At 38.7% G+C, this 18,608-nt stretch overlaps 1 protein-coding gene across 3 annotated transcripts in view; it reads left to right on the top strand.

Annotated features, from left to right (window-relative positions):
* Positions 1-18,608, top strand: part of ARHGEF3 (Rho guanine nucleotide exchange factor 3) — a 256,694-nt gene that overhangs the window by 110,460 nt on the left and 127,626 nt on the right. For all 3 annotated transcript variants that reach the window (XM_050958474.1, XM_050958473.1, XM_050958472.1), the window contains one exon: positions 10,899-10,961. In XM_050958474.1, the coding sequence (XP_050814431.1) occupies positions 10,899-10,961 (63 nt within the window). The remainder of the gene's footprint in view (positions 1-10,898; positions 10,962-18,608) is intronic.

Consider the following 18,608-nt stretch of genomic DNA (forward strand, 5'->3'; position numbering starts at 1 on the left):
TATGCTTTTCTTCAATCTGGTATTAGCCTACGAAATTATGGCCCTGTGGGCATGTACTTTGCATCATTCAACCTACAAAGAAACATTGTGCTGTGAGCAAATCTACTTCAGGATCCTGTGGGGTTTCCCGTGTCCTCAGGGCTGCCTTCCAAATCTCAGGACTTTCACTGGTATAACATGAAAGTACCACTAAAATACAAAAGAAGAGGAATAAAGAGATGGGTCCTGTCCATGCAGGCCTCAAAGAAGACTGTTCTGAGACTCACTTGTGTTTGGATTCACTTGAAGTGGGGGACATGTTATTTTTTTCTCTCTTTTAAAAAAACCCTATTTGTTAGATTTTAATCAAATAGCAATGAGAAACCTTGGGATGGAGGGAGGTGGTCATCCAAGGGGAAAATCATAGGCTTTTTGTTAGCCATTGTAGGAAAGTAGGCTCATAGGATTAGCGTGACATGGTCTGTTCATCCCCCTTCACTCCTCACACAAATAAGGAGTTGCAATTAAGAGCTTTGTATTGTATCAGTTAATACAAAATTCCTTTTGGCTACTGTAACTTTTATTTCATCGTAGAAACTTGAATACCAGTAAGGTAGTAATATGATAAGATGAAAAATGGCTAATCTTACATGAGCCCTTAGTTTTCTAGTACCACAAAGCAAGCTGGCATTAAGCTGAGTAATAAGACACCACTGCTGCCTGTTGTGGTTCATTTCTAAAGTCTGCTTTGTGATGTTATATCCTACCATCTATGGCAGGAAATATTAAATTAGTAATTGTTCAACTAACCTTATAATGGAAGAAGATTAATCTTTTGGACAGATAATTTTATACCCAATTTAAATTGGATCCAAATCAGTTTTTTTGTGTGTGTTAATTGAGAACCACATGTATAAAACACTTAGGTGGTTTGGGTCAGTATAGCTCATTGTTATACCGAGGATACCAACCTACCCAAAATATAAACTTATAAATTTCTAACTTGATGATTTTACTTTATTTTGGAGCTATATCATCCATGAAACTTCTAATGACTATCTGAAATTAGTATATTTATAATCCCTTGAGAGCCAGAATAGTACTGAACACATTTCAATAGTTTCTTGAAGTACATACCTTTATGTACATTTCACAGCCCACTATAATATAGCGCATCTTGACATGCTTTTATGTGGCAAAATATAATCACATTTTAGAATCTGATGCAAAACCCAGCTTCTTACACAGATCTTTTTTCCCCAATAACAATGCTGGAGAGCAGTCTTCTGGGCCTTTCAATTTTTCAAGTAATTTAAAATAAAGAAGAGGAGAAGTGCTGCAGTCCCTTTTTTGACCTAGTAGGGATAAATCCTTATTTACATGAAGGGTATGCTTTAGCAATAGGAGCAGACTGGTTTTCTAAAACATCATTATTTTGGTGCAGTTCTGTGTGAGACACGCTTGTATTTTGGAACAAAAATGGCTAAAGTAGATTTGTTACTTCCTTCCCCATCGTGGGATATTTTTTATCTAGTTATTTTCATACATCTTGTATTTCCTCTCCCAGGTGGTAGTATATAAATCTCCGGTATCGATAAAGTAAACCTGGTGATGAAGAGAGGATGCCAATCCATGTTTCCTGTAACAATGCCTTATTACTCTAATTCCTGTAATTAAATCATTGCTTTTCTGTATAATTAGATATCGTACTCTCTCATCTCCTGTGAGATAATTACTGAGAAGAACAATTCTGTCTTGATATATTGAGACCAGGAAGCATTCTGCTTTTAACCTGCCAGTGATGTTGACCCACATGGTGTGAAAGAGGGGCACTTAGTAGCACCTGCTATATTCTTAAAATTACTAACAGCATGTGTTCTAAAACACAGTCGTAGCTTTCCAAAACAGTCTCTGCCCAAAGGTGAATGTGTTGGGATTTCTGTTTGTTTGTTTGTTTGTTTTTGTGGAAAGAAATTAATCCCTTTGGGCTATTTTTGAGGTTGACAAGGTGGGGGGGGGAACACACTCTTTTAGCCAACACTCCAGTGAAAACAGCTAAAGGTTGACACTTACCATGGATGCAGTATTAACTGAGAACTAGTGCTTTGGCTTGGTTTAAAAATTATATATTTTTAACTGTCTGTTGGGCACAAAGAGAAGAAAATGTCCTTAAGTCTAGAGGTATACACTTGAAATGGGTACACTGTATATATATGAGTAGCCAATGCACACATTTTTGTGTGCAGAGAAGTCACAACGGGACAGGTTTGAATGCCTACTCACATGTGCAAGACACACACACCTATTGCTAATATCTGCAGTTGAAGCACAGATGAAAGATTAGGCATCAAGGACTTACAGACACGCAAACCATTTCCTAGTGAGGGTATAAATCAAAACTGTTCCAGACCTGTTTTTAATTTAATAATTATACAACAAATAATAAAGAACAAATTTGTAGTGAGATAAATGCTACTTGACCACAGATGCATTATGCTGCTCTGGAAAACTTATGATTAAATAGAAAATACTGTGATTAAATAATATTTCAGTTATGACACTAATCAACTAAATAAAAGACATTTAAAATGAACAGGGATTACTCTCTCATTATCTCAGATTTTTCAAACAACACATCCCCCTATTGGAGAAGGACAGGATATTGACTATAATTTTCATCTTTCCTAGTTTTTGTTCGGAATTTAAAGTAGAGATAGGCTCAAGTCAGAAAATTCAGATCCAGATTTTAAATACTGCAAATTTCAGGGGTATTCAGATTTTGGATTACCAGTACTTCCCCAATATGGAGAGAAGATCCTAAATAGTATTGATTTATCTCAGTGAGAGACACTAATTTTCATGTATTTTCTAAATTTATTTTTGAGTCTGTTTCTTCTCATAGACCTCTGGAACCGTATAATATTGAGGTTTCTTCTTGGGGTTTAATCCAGAAGAAAGTTAATACAATCTCAGAATGTAAGGTCCTTATAGTAATATTAACTTGTCCAGATGGCTTATATAGAGTACATGACATGTTTGTGTTCAAATCTTTAATCATGTTCCATGAGTGTCCCTTTCTTGGCATGCTGATGGAATGATCCATGCTTGTTTATACAGCACATTCTGTTGTCTGGGCTTGTGATCTGTCTGTCACACTCCCTTTCCTATCCGTAGGAATCTATAAGTCCTGTTCTTCATTTTCTTTGTAATATGTCAGTGTTACAGAACATGCTGAATTCTAGGTAATATTGATAGGAACTGGGCATGCTCTCTGTGCATGGTACACCTCTACCTGATATAATGCCACCCGATATAACACAAATTCGGATATAATGCAGTAAAGCAGCACTCCGGAGTGGCGGTGCTGCGTGCACTGGTGGATCAAATCAAGTTCGATATAACGTGGTAAGATTTTTTGGCTCCTGAGGACAGCGTTATATTGAGGTAGAGGTGTATAAAAATTCAGTCCTTCCACTCTAGTGCTATCCTACCCATATCAGCATATTTGCTTTTGTTGTCATATCGTATTACCTTGGATTTGTATAATACTACATGATTTAAGATAAGAGGATAACCTAATACATAATGTGATATGATACAACTAGAATTTTTCTATGTGTGTTTGTTGTTCAAGCAATGCACACAATCAATATTTTAATATGGTAGGGACACTGATTACTTGCTACTTAAATTACCTTAAGAAGCTCAAGTTTTTGTTATTATACAGTTTAACTGTATTTAACATTTGGATTTTAAATTCATGGAATTAGACATTTATTTGCACAGTGTGTCTGTAGCACTGAATGGCAGTGAAAATCAGGTAATGCTTAATCATACAAATATACATTTAGAATCAATGAAGTGGTCATTTTTTACTAGAGGGCTTTTAATTCATTTGTGGTATTTTGAATGTATTTCTAGAAACATGTTCATCAGAAAACATACAGTTGCTGATAGCTTTCCTGTTACTTATGCTTTTAAGGCCAGGTTTTCATTCTCATTATTTTCGGGGCAGGAGGCTCAGTTTTGGCAAGCCCGGGATAAAATTTCAAAGAGCTTTTAGGTGACTTTCAGTGATACTTAGTCATGGAAGTCACATAAGTGCTTTTGACAATTTTACCCACAGAGTTTTGTGCCTGCAGAGATGGAGGCTGGTATTTGAAAATATGGCACTTCATTAACATACCAAGGGGGTGGGGGAGAAATGGTTCCTGTAGGATTTGGAAGAAATACATTTTATTTTTGAACGATAAACTATGCTTCATATTCCAAAAGAGAAGTAAAAAGATAGATACAAATCCAGTATGGAGGTAATCAGTTATTTGTTCCCTCTATACTTATTAACAAAAAGACATCAAAGAATAAACATCCTTGTCCAGATTAAAAATAATTGACATCGGGAAAAAATAGTAATGCATACATACATATAATGAAAATAATTAGTAAAATTAGTTCAAATTTGACCATTATTTTTAGGAATATAAAAATCATGAAGGGCAGTCACATCTTTAAGGCTCTGTGAGTGTCTGCTACAATTTTAACTTGCTGGTTTCCACCTGATGTAATCTGTTTATAATTGTTCAGTTCAGACTGAAGAGGGTTTTACTAAAAACACTTATCTTTAAACATTATCTTTAAATATTTGAACTGAGACTCAAGAAGTGGCTGTGTATGTGAGAATGGAAACAGGCACTACCACCAAGAATTTTCTATACCAGTGAGGGTTTGGCAGAGCAGAGGAGACTGGAATGGAGAATGAATCACATTTAACACATTTTAGCAGATGATCCAAGGGTCAATCATACATGCCCTTTCTAAAATATTGGCCAAAAGCCTATATATAGTTGCTGTTGGATAACTCTGCAGCTACAACAGTTTGTCCTGTCTTCTTCAAATTCATCTAATCCTTCAGCCTTGCTAATTTGCTTGTTTCTTATTTAATTTTTTAATTAGCTTTAGGTGGAACACTGCCATGGCTGGAAATGTCACGTTCTTTGTTAATCCATAGCCACGTGACCATGAGTAAGATTCATTTAATGAATTCTTAAGCAAAGGAGCTATCATCTTGTTCTATGTGCTGTCATTTGTTACTATCCTTCAGTGTTAATGTTGTTAGATTTGTTATACTTTGCCTTATTTCTGTGTAATTGCAGAGAACTTTTATTATAGCTTCAGAGGTGAATTGTTGTTTTCTAGTTGAATGATTAACTTATATGATTTATAAATATGTAATAATTCACCAAAATTCTAAATATTTATTTTTAAAAGGGGAATAATGCATCATCCCTTCTAGAATTTGGAGCACATACTCTTTTTAAATACACAAGATATTTCCTATCTTTCTGTGGTTTCTTCTTTTTAAGAAGAAGAATGTCACCTCCCTGGGTAGTGTATAGACCTCAGCTGCATTCTTTTCCTTTGAAGTGATGGAGTAGCCAACTTTTTGTTATGTTAAAATGTGGAGTCTTTTGGAATGTATTGGATTTTAAGGTTTACAGACTGAGGCCTGGTCTACACACAGTTTTTGTACTGGTATAATTATGTTAGTTGCAGCCATGGATTGTCTTTTTTATTTTATTTTTGCTTTTCTTACTGATGAAGCAGTACAACTTTTGTATGTAGACCTGGCATAAAAGAAGACTACTTCCATAGTTCTTGCTTGCAAAGCAGAGACTGAAGAATCAAAGCATACCCAAATATACCAGTACCTGAACCCTCCGGAGTAAACTGAAAGGATTTGGGCAGTTACGTATGTAGAATTTTTATGAGTTATACAGAATATACTACAATTCATTTATTAGTACCTTATGAAGCATTACCATGTGAACAAAGTAAATTTTGTAGCGCTCTATCCCTGCCTTTTTACTATATGTCTTTCATCATTAATTCATCATGCTTGTCCTTATTAATAATGTGGATTAGTTTATTCTGTAAAGTAAAATATTCTGAGTGTTGCCTCCAATTTACGCATCTGCTGTTTGGCTGTCTAGACCAGAGTTCCTCTGGCATTCCAGCCTGTCCTTAACTTGTTGCTGATAATGTTTTGCACGAGAACGTAACAGCAAGAGGTGTTCAATAATGCACACTGTAAAAGGGGAGAATGTGGTTCAGTTAAACATTTCCATTATGTCTTCATGTGAGAATTCACAATCTGGTTCTGCTTTGAAATTAAAAAATGCTAAAATGCAACTGTTATGGTTTCAAAATAGTCCTCTACTTTTTGCTCCCACTTTTATATAAAATCCTGGCTATAACTGTGAGGATGAGATTCTGGGCTTTTTCTTTTTCTTTTGTTTAATTCCCTGAAAGAGATTCAAACATAGCATAATTGCATTTTAATATGAAGCTGGCTTGCTGTGTTTAGAAGGGAGAGGAGGGAGGGGGAGGAGCCAGGACTCAGCATGCAAAGTAAAGGGGAGGAAGTGTGGGGGAGAAGAGGCGGGTCAATGGTGGGGGCGTGCGGGAAGGGTGGAGTGGGCAGGCTGAGGGTTGAGCCCCCCGCCCCTGGTACTTGCAGAATAGTGGAAGCAGCCCTGGAACCTAGCGCCCCCCCCCTTTTACATTATTTCTTATGGGGAAATTGGATTCATTTAACATCGTTTCACTTAAAGTCACATTTTTCAGGAACATAACTACAACATTAAGTGGGGAGTTATTGTATTGCTTTCTTCATGTCAGCAATTGCTGTAGTAGCCATAAGGATGTCATTTTGATTACAAATGATAGTCAAGGTGGTTCATGCACTCATGAATGAGAAGGGAGGAGTCCATGAGACAGACACTCTTCTACGAAAACAGTATGAGAACTTGTGGGATGGTTTTCTGTAGGATAGCTATTTGAACTTGGAAGCTGCTATAACTTACTTTTTTCCTCCAAGATTTCAAAATATAAATTATTTATGTATATATACTTTCTAAATAAGCCATTTCCCCCTCTTTCTGCTTTCTATCCTTTTATTTGACAATAGTTTGCATAAACTCTATTTGTGCACCTAGTTTTATGATGCCACCAAATTGTAGGGAAGAGTATGCTGACATCAAGTCATTTTAAATGAGGGGTCACGTTACTCCTTTTTCTCTTGTAAAAGGAAGATCAGAAAAGATCAAAATTAGGATTGTGAGGTGGAATAGCTTAAGATACAAGACATTAACAGTGTTCTCAACTCTTGCAAGTCTCGTGGTAATTGATGTTTTTCTGGAAGCCCAAGCTCCATGAGTCAAGTGATTGTGTGACAGTATCAGTTTATGATTAATAAAAATTTCATGGTTGTGGAGAAAAGCATGAAAATGTTCACCAAGTATATAGTAGGGGCTGAAAACCCAAAAGGCAAATAAAAAGCACCCAACGTTTATTATATTTTAATCTTATAATTTTATGGGGTTCAACACATGATTTTTGAATGCTTGGGACTGGCAGTACTGCATACGGAACACAGTAAAAAACAGTTGCTTGATCTAGAGTCTAGGTCCATGTCACAAAAACCAGTGCCAGGTTTGACTTGATTCTGCCTGATTTACAGTCTGCACAAAGAGGCCCACAATTTGGAAAAGCGGAGATGTCAGAAGTGAGCAGTCTTAATATTAACTCGTGTACATTTATGCAACACTTGTCCATGCTATTTCCAGGTGTAGTCATTGGCACCAGTTAGCATCTACAGTTATTAAAATATAGAAGTAACTACATGGCTGACTTCTTCAGCTTTAGACAAACAACAGGATGGGTGAGGTTATATCTTTTATTGGACCAACTTCTGTTAGTGAGAGAGACCAGTTTTTGAGCATACACACAAAGCTCTTCTTCAGATCTGGGAAAGGAACTCTGAATGTCACGGTAAAAGGCAAAGTGGAAGAGATTGTTTAGCGTAATTAGTTAACACATATTATAAGGGACCATTCAAGGTAGAGTGCACCCTTAACACAGTCATAGGAGAAAGAGAGGCGGTTGGACATTGGATTTATAGTTTAATATAACAATCTGTAAATTGCTCACTCCCTCTTTTTGTCCTATGCCTTCAGAGGTGTTAGTGGGCCACTTTATCTTCAGTAGTTAACAATATATGCTAACAACGTATGCTAAATAATCTATTCCACCTTACATTTTGCAGTTGATGCTGGATGTACCTTTCCAGGACCTAAAAGCTTGTCTCTCTCACCAACAGAAGGTCCAATAAAAGATATTACCTCACGCACATTTTCTCTCTAATATCCTGGGACTGACAATGCTACAGCTACACTGCATTCTTCTGCTTTGTTTTTTGTATCGTGTCGTCTTGTATCTTTTCCAAAGCAGCTATTCTTTCATTGCTTTATCTCTGGATGTAAGGTAGGAATTAGTGATATTGACTACAGTGGTCAAGCTACCTTATTGTTTTACCATTATTAAGCAGTGCAGGCGAATTTTATGTTGCTTTAAGAGTGTGTAGACCTATAAGAATATAGACTGTCACTGTTTTGAGGGGCTTTCTTTAAAGATTTGTGATATTCAAATACTTCAGTGAAAAGTAAAACAATCCTGAATCTTACTTAAACTTGGGTCTTGCCATAAAACCAGGGCCCAGTATGTCATCTATATGTTTTTACTCACTTTCTTTACCACACAGAGAATTCACAGTGGGAAATAAATCTTCAGTTATCTCAAACACTTATCTCTGTTTGACAAGGGAGACAACACAGCTGGATAAATAAGGATCAAATTTCTTGTTTCCTAAATCAGTTTGGTGCAATAGAATATGCAGAGCTCTGTTAAATGTTTTTTCATACTATTTGTTTTTCACTGAGCATAGTGAATTCTCCTTGAGATGAACTTGTGTGAAGACATCAGAAGAGTGTCTGTCATTTCACAAAACAAAAAAGTGACTGTGACAGAATGGGATCACTGACTTATTTACCAAAAAGCCAAACAAATTTTAATATAATTCTTGTGGTGTAAATTCACTTGTTTTTCAAACTTTGTCATGTTGACTATTTGGAGATAGCATTTGTTTGTTGAAATGTATATATTGGAAAGACCTAATGTCAACTGTGTGTGCACATGTGCATGCGAGCACACACACACACACACACACACACACATTTCCTTATTTTAAGTAATTTTAATATAAAATGTTCATATTGTCTTGTCAAACTGCATGCAATATACAATGTGTACGTGTTTCTCTCATGTTTTTGGTTAGAAGTAAAATATTTTTAATATAACTATATAATGTAAAGTGCTCATGTGACTTAGGAGCCTAAACTCATTTTCAAAGTGACGTAGGCACTTTTGAAAATTCTACCCATCGTCTTTACCAGTAGTGCAACTGTTAGCATATTTGGGGCATAATTAATTAAACTATATTAATATGCAGGGGTTTTGTGTGTCTTTCGTGGGGTGCATAGTGTTCTAACAATTCATGAAAGGAAAGATCAAACAGTCTTAACCATCATTAGGGAAGACTTGTAAGTGGAAAATAATAGCAGCCTTGTGAAACTGATCACATTCAGAAATGGAATAAGCACAGTGCATTTTAAAATTATATAAGGACCCAATCAGGCAAACAAATGCACTACAAGAATATTTGCTTCTGCTCAGAGTAATTTGATTCTGGGCATCAGGAACTATGCTTGAAGTGAAACTGTTGGATTTGGGCTGGTAAGTTTTGATGTCTACTTTGCTGAAGCATGATAGTAGTAAGAGAACAGAACATTCCCATTAGGCTGTGGTGGCTGAAGCACTTGTTTTGATCAGAAGTTCAATTCTTCTTTGGATCACTTTTCTGAAATGAATCTTGATGTTTTTGATACCTCCAAGTGTATAGATTTTTGTATGCCGCCATTTTCCAGGAAACAGTGCAAAAAATGGACATGAGTTATTTGAAAATGACTTACAATTGTTGTGCTGGTGTAAAATAGTGGCCTGGGTCAATCAAAGTAATAAATAATGATGACAGAGTGAACACTGGCTTGGTTTTATACTCTCTGAAAAATGATTTAGAGTCACATTTAAATTGAAACCTTATGCAAAAGAAATAATCAAGAGCCCCTTGAAACTATTAGGGTTGACCTTTTTATACAGATACTCTTCTTTTTAATAATAATATAACCACCCCCAAGCCTTGCCTGACATTTAACAAAAGGTGAAACTAACTCCTTATGCAGAGATCCCATTCTAGACTTACATACCACTTAAGGTCCCACTTAAGCACCATTTTGAAGGCTTATGTGGTAGAAAGGCCTTGTACTGGTCTGTAGTGAACTGTATGCAAAATTAGTTATAAAATAAGCTTAGTTCTGTTAAAAAAAATCTTAAATATTTCCCAGTATTTACATTTACTTGTATAAAGTAGGAAAGTTTTATTTAAAGATAATGGTAGAGTGCACCTGTCTTTAAATGACAGCTCAGTATCTGAGCAATAAGTTTCAGTCAAAAAGTTCTCACTAACTTCACATTAAGATGTTATGTGTTAAAATGACTACTAGGGAGGTTATGCTGCTCTGACAGAGCTACCATCCTCCTACCGTCAGATTAAAATAGGTGTCTGGTGGATGCCTACATGGAGGTTGAAGATCCTGTATCCTTTTATCAACAAATAGCCATGGCAAGTTTGATTCATGCAGCTAATTATTCTACTACCTCTGAATTATGTCTAAAATTGGGGTTTATTGTTTGAATTACTGTGAGGTGATATGAGGAGGTGGGAGGATAGGAAGAGGAAGCAAGCCAATAAGAAAACAGTGGCACAAAAAAGTGAATATAGAACTAATAGTCACATGTAGCTGTTATCCTCTTAAACTATCAATATGCGTAAAGAAAGAACAAATGGTTAAAGTAGTATTTTGTGATGTCTGTTACATGCTTACTTATCTGTTTCAAGATCTTCTTGCTGGCAACTTAGTAATCTTTACTTATGTCTGAGCTTTTCTTTCCATTTTATTTTACAGAAGAAACGGAAACAGAGTACCCAAGATGAAGATGCAATCAGTATCTGCAGTCTTGATGCAAGCGTGAGTAATTTCTTGAGGGTTTTTTTTTTGTCTTGAACTAAAATGCGGATATCCTGCTGTTTTCTGAAACAGAGGTACATTGGCCATTTCTGCTGCAGCCTGTTCATTCATGACCTGAAATAACACTAGTTTTGCATACAACTTAAATTTAACTTATCATTGCCAACTAAACTGAAAATGTCCTTTTCCTATAGTGTAATAATTGGAGGATAATAATGTCAGAAGTATAGACTGTTGTTAAAAAGTAATGGATCCCCAGCCCTAGATAAATATCAAGACAAAAACTCAGTGTGAAGCCAAGACACTAAACCAGATGTGAATTTGTTCCATTGCATCATTGTATTGCTTTGATTTTATTTCAGTTATATCAAATGATGCATTATGTTAATACTTTCAAAGTGTATAACCTTAGTATTAGTGCAATAGTGAGAGCTAAGTGCATCGTTACTGAAGACCTATATTGTGATTGTTCTGTGGAATATTTCTGACATTTAGAAGCCAGCTTCTACGCAAAGGATACAGTTTTGAAATGTGTACAGTTTTCTGTTCAAATAAGCTGTTCCCAATTGGCTGATTCTCCTCGATTCCGCCTGTCTCCTCCTTAGGACTCCCCTTCCTCCTTCCGCCCGCGCCTCCAAAAAAAACCCCAAAACTGATTCTGTAAATAAATTTGAGCTATCTAGTAGTCTTATTTGGTAACACTGATTTCATTTTTATGTAAATGATGATTTTACTACACTGATCAGTGTCTGCTTAGTTTAAAACACTATTTAGCTTCAGGAGCTGAAAGTTTCCCATTGACTTCAATGACTGTTGGATCAGGCTTTTAGTGAGGACAAGTACACAGTAAATTGAAATAACTATTATTTTTCATACTAAGGTTATAATTCTTACATGAGGAGATTCTTACACTTTAAGAGACATTGTCAGATTAAAAATCACACTTCTCTCTGAAAATAACATTTAAGATTTCTCAACTGAATTAGAGGGAGATTTTTTTCTTTTTTCCTTTCTCAGTGTGTTTGTTTTGTGTATAATCATTTTCGCTGTTTTCTCCTGTGCTCATTTACCGACCCTAATGTGGGTTCGGGTGAACTTTTAATCGAGAGAGGAAAATTAAAACCAGACAGAATTCAAAAAAACCACGTGGCCTTTTATTAACAGGGAAAAAAATCACAACTTGGGCTGGGGAGGGGCACTTTTACCAACTAGCAGTACTATTAGAACAAGAACATTCACACAACTAGAAGCAATCTATTTACATCCATTAACAAGGAACCAGATAATTCAAAATTAACTGCTCCCTAAAATTCAAAATAAATACACCAAATTAAATGAACTATGCGCACATTAACCAAATACTGTAAAACACACCAACTAACTACAATAGCAATTATTACAACAATTCAGCTCTCATATACTGTATATGCACAACTTTATTCTAAGCAAGGGAAGGAGAGAAAAAGAGGCTAAGCAAAACACAGAGTGTTTACAGAAATTAGAAGGCAAATACCATATTCCAGGTGCAGCTGACCAGCAGTACAGACACCAGAAGCATACCGAATCCGTAGAAGGTAATTTGGAAAAAATAAATGTCACATCCCAAGCCAGCTATATCCGGAGGAGACCCCTGGCTGAAGGGTTGATCAGGTCCTTCAGTCAGTGTGTGGATACTCCTGAAGATCCTGGCACGAGGCATGGTTTTATTCAAAGGCTCTTTTACTTTTGTCAGCATCTGATTGGTCCCTAGCTCCTTCACCTTCCAGGTTCCGAGCTGGTGCCCTCTACGTAGATAGAATCTGCACACGGCACACTAGAAGCTACTAGAAGCTGCACCCAGCACACTAGCAGTATTTTGCACATGACCCTAATCTGACCGTTTGAACTGAACTACAATTGGTCAGACTGGATTCCTTTGCTCACAGTACGCTGGTATTATGCACACAGCACTAGCCTGACCCTTAGGTGACCAGGCAAAAAGAGCAAGAAAATGCACATGGCACTATAATGTTGCACACTGCACCTTAAGGTAGCACACAGCACCACGGTGTTGCACACAGTACCAGTGTGACCTTTAGATGACCGACAATTGGCCATACGGACACCATGTTAGAATAGAGGCCTTAGGGCTGCGACACTCATTTAGTCAGTTTCTCCTTTTGCTGCAGATCTTTCACACTGTATGGTGAGGAGAAAGTCATTTTAAAAAATACAAAATTTGGATTTTACCATCACATAACATGGCAGGATTTTTCAGAATCAGATGTGGTACCTGAAACAACTTTGCATTCATTTTTCTAAATTATGGATTAGCTTTCAAGTTGGTGGTGCCTTTTTACTGCTAATATTCAGTGGTGAGTGAGGGCTATACAACTTCTTATCAAATTTCTCCCTGTGAGAAATGTGTATTTCTTCCTTATGAGTATCTGACTAAGAGACACTCTCATAGATTTACACCCCAGATGTATATAAATTATGTTTATTCAGTAGTTCTCACTTTTAGCCAGAACTACAGCTAACCAAAGGGTTTTTTATATCATGGCTTTCTGTTGTTTTCAGGCACAGAATGGGCCTAACTGAAAATAAATTTATCTGAATCATATTTATATTTCTTCTGCAATATCAGGGTCAAAATAATTCAAATTATTATTGTAAAATAGGTTATTCCATTATATAAATGCAGCACCCAAAATAACATATGTGAGTTCAATCAAATTTCATGAGTGCTTCATGCTCCCCATGATGTGCCAGCCAATTTGCTTAGAAGGTTATTACATGACCTCACTTTAGCCACAGTTTTCCTCAGGTGGCTAAGATATGTGAGAAATATTATATCTAGGGTTAGTCTGAGGTAAACTGGTTGGGGATCTGTATTTCAAGCGATGTCCATTAAGAAAGAGATTCAGTTCTTGGGCTGCTGTGGCATTGTAAAGATGAAACGTATTTGAAACTGTCTTGGTCACACTTGGTTATAAATGTCACCGTACAAGTATTTGGCCATCTTAATCAAATCAGCATTGAGAGTGTCTTCAAAGTACTGGGAATGACAGTGCTTGGTTACCTAAGTAAATGTCATCTGCATACATCTGGGTCAGTCATTTGCTTTATCTTAAGTTCTTCATGCCTGTTGTCATAAAATGAACAAAATGTTGCAACCATTTGGCTCCTTCCAGGAGCTGAAGTTGTAGCAGAGGATATTGCATTCTCCTTTAGGGGTTATTCTTGCTGAAAGATATTTGGTGATGATCATTGGTCATTTGCAGAATACTGGCTGATCAGATGGCACTAGCTCTTTTTCATTTCTAGTTGCCAAATCCTATTAAAAAATACCTTTACATATTTTCCTCATACTTCTTTCTCATATAAACAATTGCTATCGTTGCCACAGGAATAGTATATAAATGTGAATTGGAGGGAAGGTGGTCCATGTAATTGTAAATGGTTAGGTAGTTGGTCTGTGAGACAACCTCTGCTAAATTGTGGTCCTTGTTATAAAAATAATTGTGAATTCTTGCTGTAGAGGGAGTCTGCTAGTGTAATATATACATTGAAGGCACCTAAAGAAAGTCTGAGTTACAATGTAGATTTCTTCTAAACTGTTTCAGATTTATTTAGACTCACCTCTGATTTTTGGTCCGGTAATCTAGATGTTCCTTAGATCAAGACTGAAGAAGTTTTGAAGAATTATATGTGAAAATCCCTTTCAAGGGCCTGATCCACATCTGACTGTTGCTCTTTTTCCTCATGTTCATGACTGTTAAACCATTTATTTACTTTATCAAATACAAAAACCAGTAAAGCATCCCCATCCCTAGCTCTTTCATGTAACTTTTTTCTCCATAATTCATAATCGTTGGCCTGATCCAGCAAGGTGCCAAGTGCCTCCTGTGAGGCTGTGAGTATCCTTAATTCCAACTCAAGTCAATGGACTTTGTCGGCACTAGGAAATTTCTTACATCTTCAAGGCTGCAGCTGCACCAGTGCTACCCCTGATTCATCTAACCCTACTCAGAGCATGGTGCTCACCTGCTCACGGGATTGGAGCATATAATTATAGTATATAATGGTCATTTAAGGATACTCCTGTGTTGAAGGCCTCATTGGATGTTTACTATGCAATGGAATTTTCACTTAGTTTTATGTTACCATGTCATATATTTCATAATAAATTCTGGTCAAGTACAGTTTCTTATTCTTATACTACAAAAGATGGTTACCTGCTGTGTTGAACATGACATAACCATGCAGTTTTTGGTTTTACTGGCAAATGAAAATGCTTTTCAGTGTTATCAGCAGGATGCAGGCTTTCCACATCTGTAGAGTTGAAAATTATTTGTAGAGATGCTTTTTTCCAGTCCCTTAATGGGATACCTAGTTGGATAAGTGCATAGGTTTGTAAATAGCTTTCTCAAAGTGTTAAACTAAGATTTTTGTTAGCTTTGTTTTCAAGCTTTCTTTACAGTATAATGAAATTGCCTTCTCATCAAGTATTGTAGACTCCGTAAATGTCACTGAATAAGTGGCTGTGAAAAATGTGAACACTTTTTTTAATCCTTTTCTGAGTACAAAACAGTTTTCCCAATGGAGGAGAATTTTAGCCGATTCTAGCACTTTATTTCAAAAGGCAGTGATGTTAGAGATGAGCTAATTATGGGTAGTTGGGGAATGAACCATTTGCACTTGGCTGTACATATCAAGGTAAAGTTTTGAAAAGAGAGGGCATTTTCCCCCCTTGGATACCAGCTGTGAACTAGAAGTTGATGTTTCTTTTTGCCAGTTATCTGCCTAGCTTCAGGTACTTTGACTTACTATAACTTTCATCTTTACAATAGTTTTACATTAGATCTTTAACAACATTGCATACCATTGAAGAAACAGTATTTATATGAATGTAAAGTACTTGATATAATTCCCAGAATACATTCTACTAACAGGTGCTTTGCATGTAGAACAAAAGTAATGTTCTCTTTTTTTGTACAGTATGTGTTTCCAGAATGGCCTTTGTAAATTAAATGTTACTGAAAAGGTGTTAAAGAAGGCCACACTTAGAGTGTGTGAAGGTGTAATCCTCAGTGACAGGATTATTTTGCTTATGTGCAAAGGATGGGAATGTGGCCCAGTGCTTGGAGTTAAAAGATTAAGGCCCTGTCTACACTGGCAAATTTCTGCACTGTAAAGCCACTTTCTGTACTGTAAATCCTGAGGTATACACACTGCCAAGCCACTTAGCTTGCAGAAACTGCGCAATTGCAGCACTTTAAAAAAAACACCCCAATGAGAGGCGTACAGCTTTCTGCGCCGGGACTACAGTGCTGCAGTCCCACTGTAGACACTGGGGACAATTACAGCTCACATGCCAGTTGAGAGTGGACCGAGCCAGGAGAAGGAAATCTTGGATGTCGAGGGGGAGGGGGACCCAGAGGCAGAGGATGACTCAGAGGTGAGAAAGGCATGCAGCCAGGAGCTCTTTTGTATCTGGAGGAGGCTAGCCAATAACAGCAGTTGTATCTTGATGTAGCGCAAACAGGAGTGGAGGCCCCTGGTAAGTGGACTGGATTTTGGGAATCTCTGAAGCAAGTTGTTGGGGGCAGGAGGGTTACAGAAGGCAAGGTTGTCTCCCACCGCATGCCTAGTCTGAGCCGCGGATCAGGCTGTTGATTGACTTCCTCACTTCACGGGAATACGACTGAGATCTCCAGGAAACTCTCATGGAGAGACTGGGCAATCTGCTGCCGCAGGTTCTTCAGCAGAGCTGCTTTGTTTCTTGACTCATTAACAATAACTTTCCCGTGCCACTGTGTCGTCATGGGGGGGACAGACATGACCATTGCTGCACACAGGTGAGCCGCATAGGGCCCATAGTGGAAGCTGTAGTCTTAGAGAAGACCCTCTCTTGATTTCCTGCTCACCCTCAGTAGCGAGATATCTTCCATAATGATCACATCCTGTGGAAAGTGTGGGGACAGGAAGGATTATCAGGCCCCCTCTACAGAGCTGGCTCTCCCCAAGAGCCACGTGCCCAGTGTACAGCAGGGTCTGGGCTACTCACCATTTTGGTGGTCTTGTGGCTCATGTATGCCTGCCTGGGGTCAGCCAGTTAGTGAGAGGTGTGAGAGTACTGGCTGTGTTTTAAATCACTGAATCAGTGTTATCTGTGTTGCAAACAATACTGCTTCTATAAAATGCTGCATTTAAACTTCACAGAGATGACCTTGGGAACCCAGCCCAGCCTCCCTCTTTTTTTATCAGCGGTTGAACAGCTGCGCACAATTAGATAGCAGCCAAGAAGAACTAAAGAGGACTTCCTGCGTGATGTTATGATGCATTCTGCCTCTGAGAAAAAGAAACTGAAGGAGTGGCGGGACAGCGAGAAGAGGGACTGAAAGGAGAATGCGGCACGCCAGAATGAAGCCACGGAGCCACTCTTAAACAGTATGGAGTGCCAAGCAGACATGCTCCAGGTGATTCTAGCTCTGCAAATCGAGCAGCTCCACGCCTGCCTGCCATCCCCTGTAGCCACTGTTGCAAAACTCTTTCCCATGCTCTCCCCAGACACTGCCAATACACTCATATCAGCCTCCTGGTCCAGTCTATACCCATGGCATTCCAGTCCTCCCCTGTCAGCCCATTTCTGTAAAGCCATCCCAAATGTCACACGCGTTGCCCAGAGTCACGGTCTTTCCGAGCAGGATGCGATTAATGGCCCTGCATACTTCCATCAACATGAGTCCATCAACGATCGGTAGCAATCTGGAGTAGCTAGCTTCCACAGTGCAATCACCATGTGTTTCTCCAGTGGCAGGGAAGCTCTCATTCTCGTGTCCTTGTGCCACAGGGCTGGAGTGAGCTCATCACACAGTCCCATGAATGTCAAGTATCAGAGGGGTAGCTGTGTTAGTCTGGATCTGTAAAAGCAGCATAGAGTCCTGTGGCACCTTATAGACTAACAGACGTATTGGAGCATGTATTCACCCACGAAAGCTCATGCTCCAATACGTCTGTTAGTCTATAAGGTGCCCAGGGGTGGCTCTAGCCATTTCGCCGCCCCAAGCACGGCGGCACGTCGCGGGGGGCGCTCTGCCGGTCACCAGTCCCGTGGCTTCGGTGGACCTCCCACAGACGTGCCTGCAGAGGGTCCGCTGGTCCCGCCGCTCCGGTGGACCTCACACAGGCGTGCCTGCAGATGCTCCACTGAAGCTGCGGGACCAGCGGACCCTCCGCAGGCACACCTGCGGGAGGTCCACCGGAACCGCCTGCCGCCCTCCCGGCAACCGGCAGAGTGCCCCCCGCGGCATGCCGCCACAAGCACACGCTTGGCATGCTGGAGCCTGGAGCTGGCCCTGAAGGTGCCACAGGACTCTTTGCTGCTTTTACAGTCCCATGAATGTGGCTTTCCTCATCCGAAAGTTCTGCAGCCACTGCTCGTCATCCCACACGTGCATCACAATGTGATCCCACCGCTCAGTGCTTGTCTCTCGAACCCCAAAATGCCATTCCACTGTGATCAGCACTTCTGTGAATGCCACAAGCAATCTCGTGTCATATTTAGTACATGTGGTGAGAGCACGAGGATTGTTGGGATGTGAAGGAATGCATCGTGGAGCATTGGGACAGGACCCAGGATACCCCTCGACCCTCCTTCGTCTT

Source organism: Gopherus flavomarginatus, chromosome 6 (assembly GCF_025201925.1).
Source record: "Gopherus flavomarginatus isolate rGopFla2 chromosome 6, rGopFla2.mat.asm, whole genome shotgun sequence".
Lineage (NCBI taxonomy): Eukaryota > Metazoa > Chordata > Testudines > Testudinidae > Gopherus > Gopherus flavomarginatus.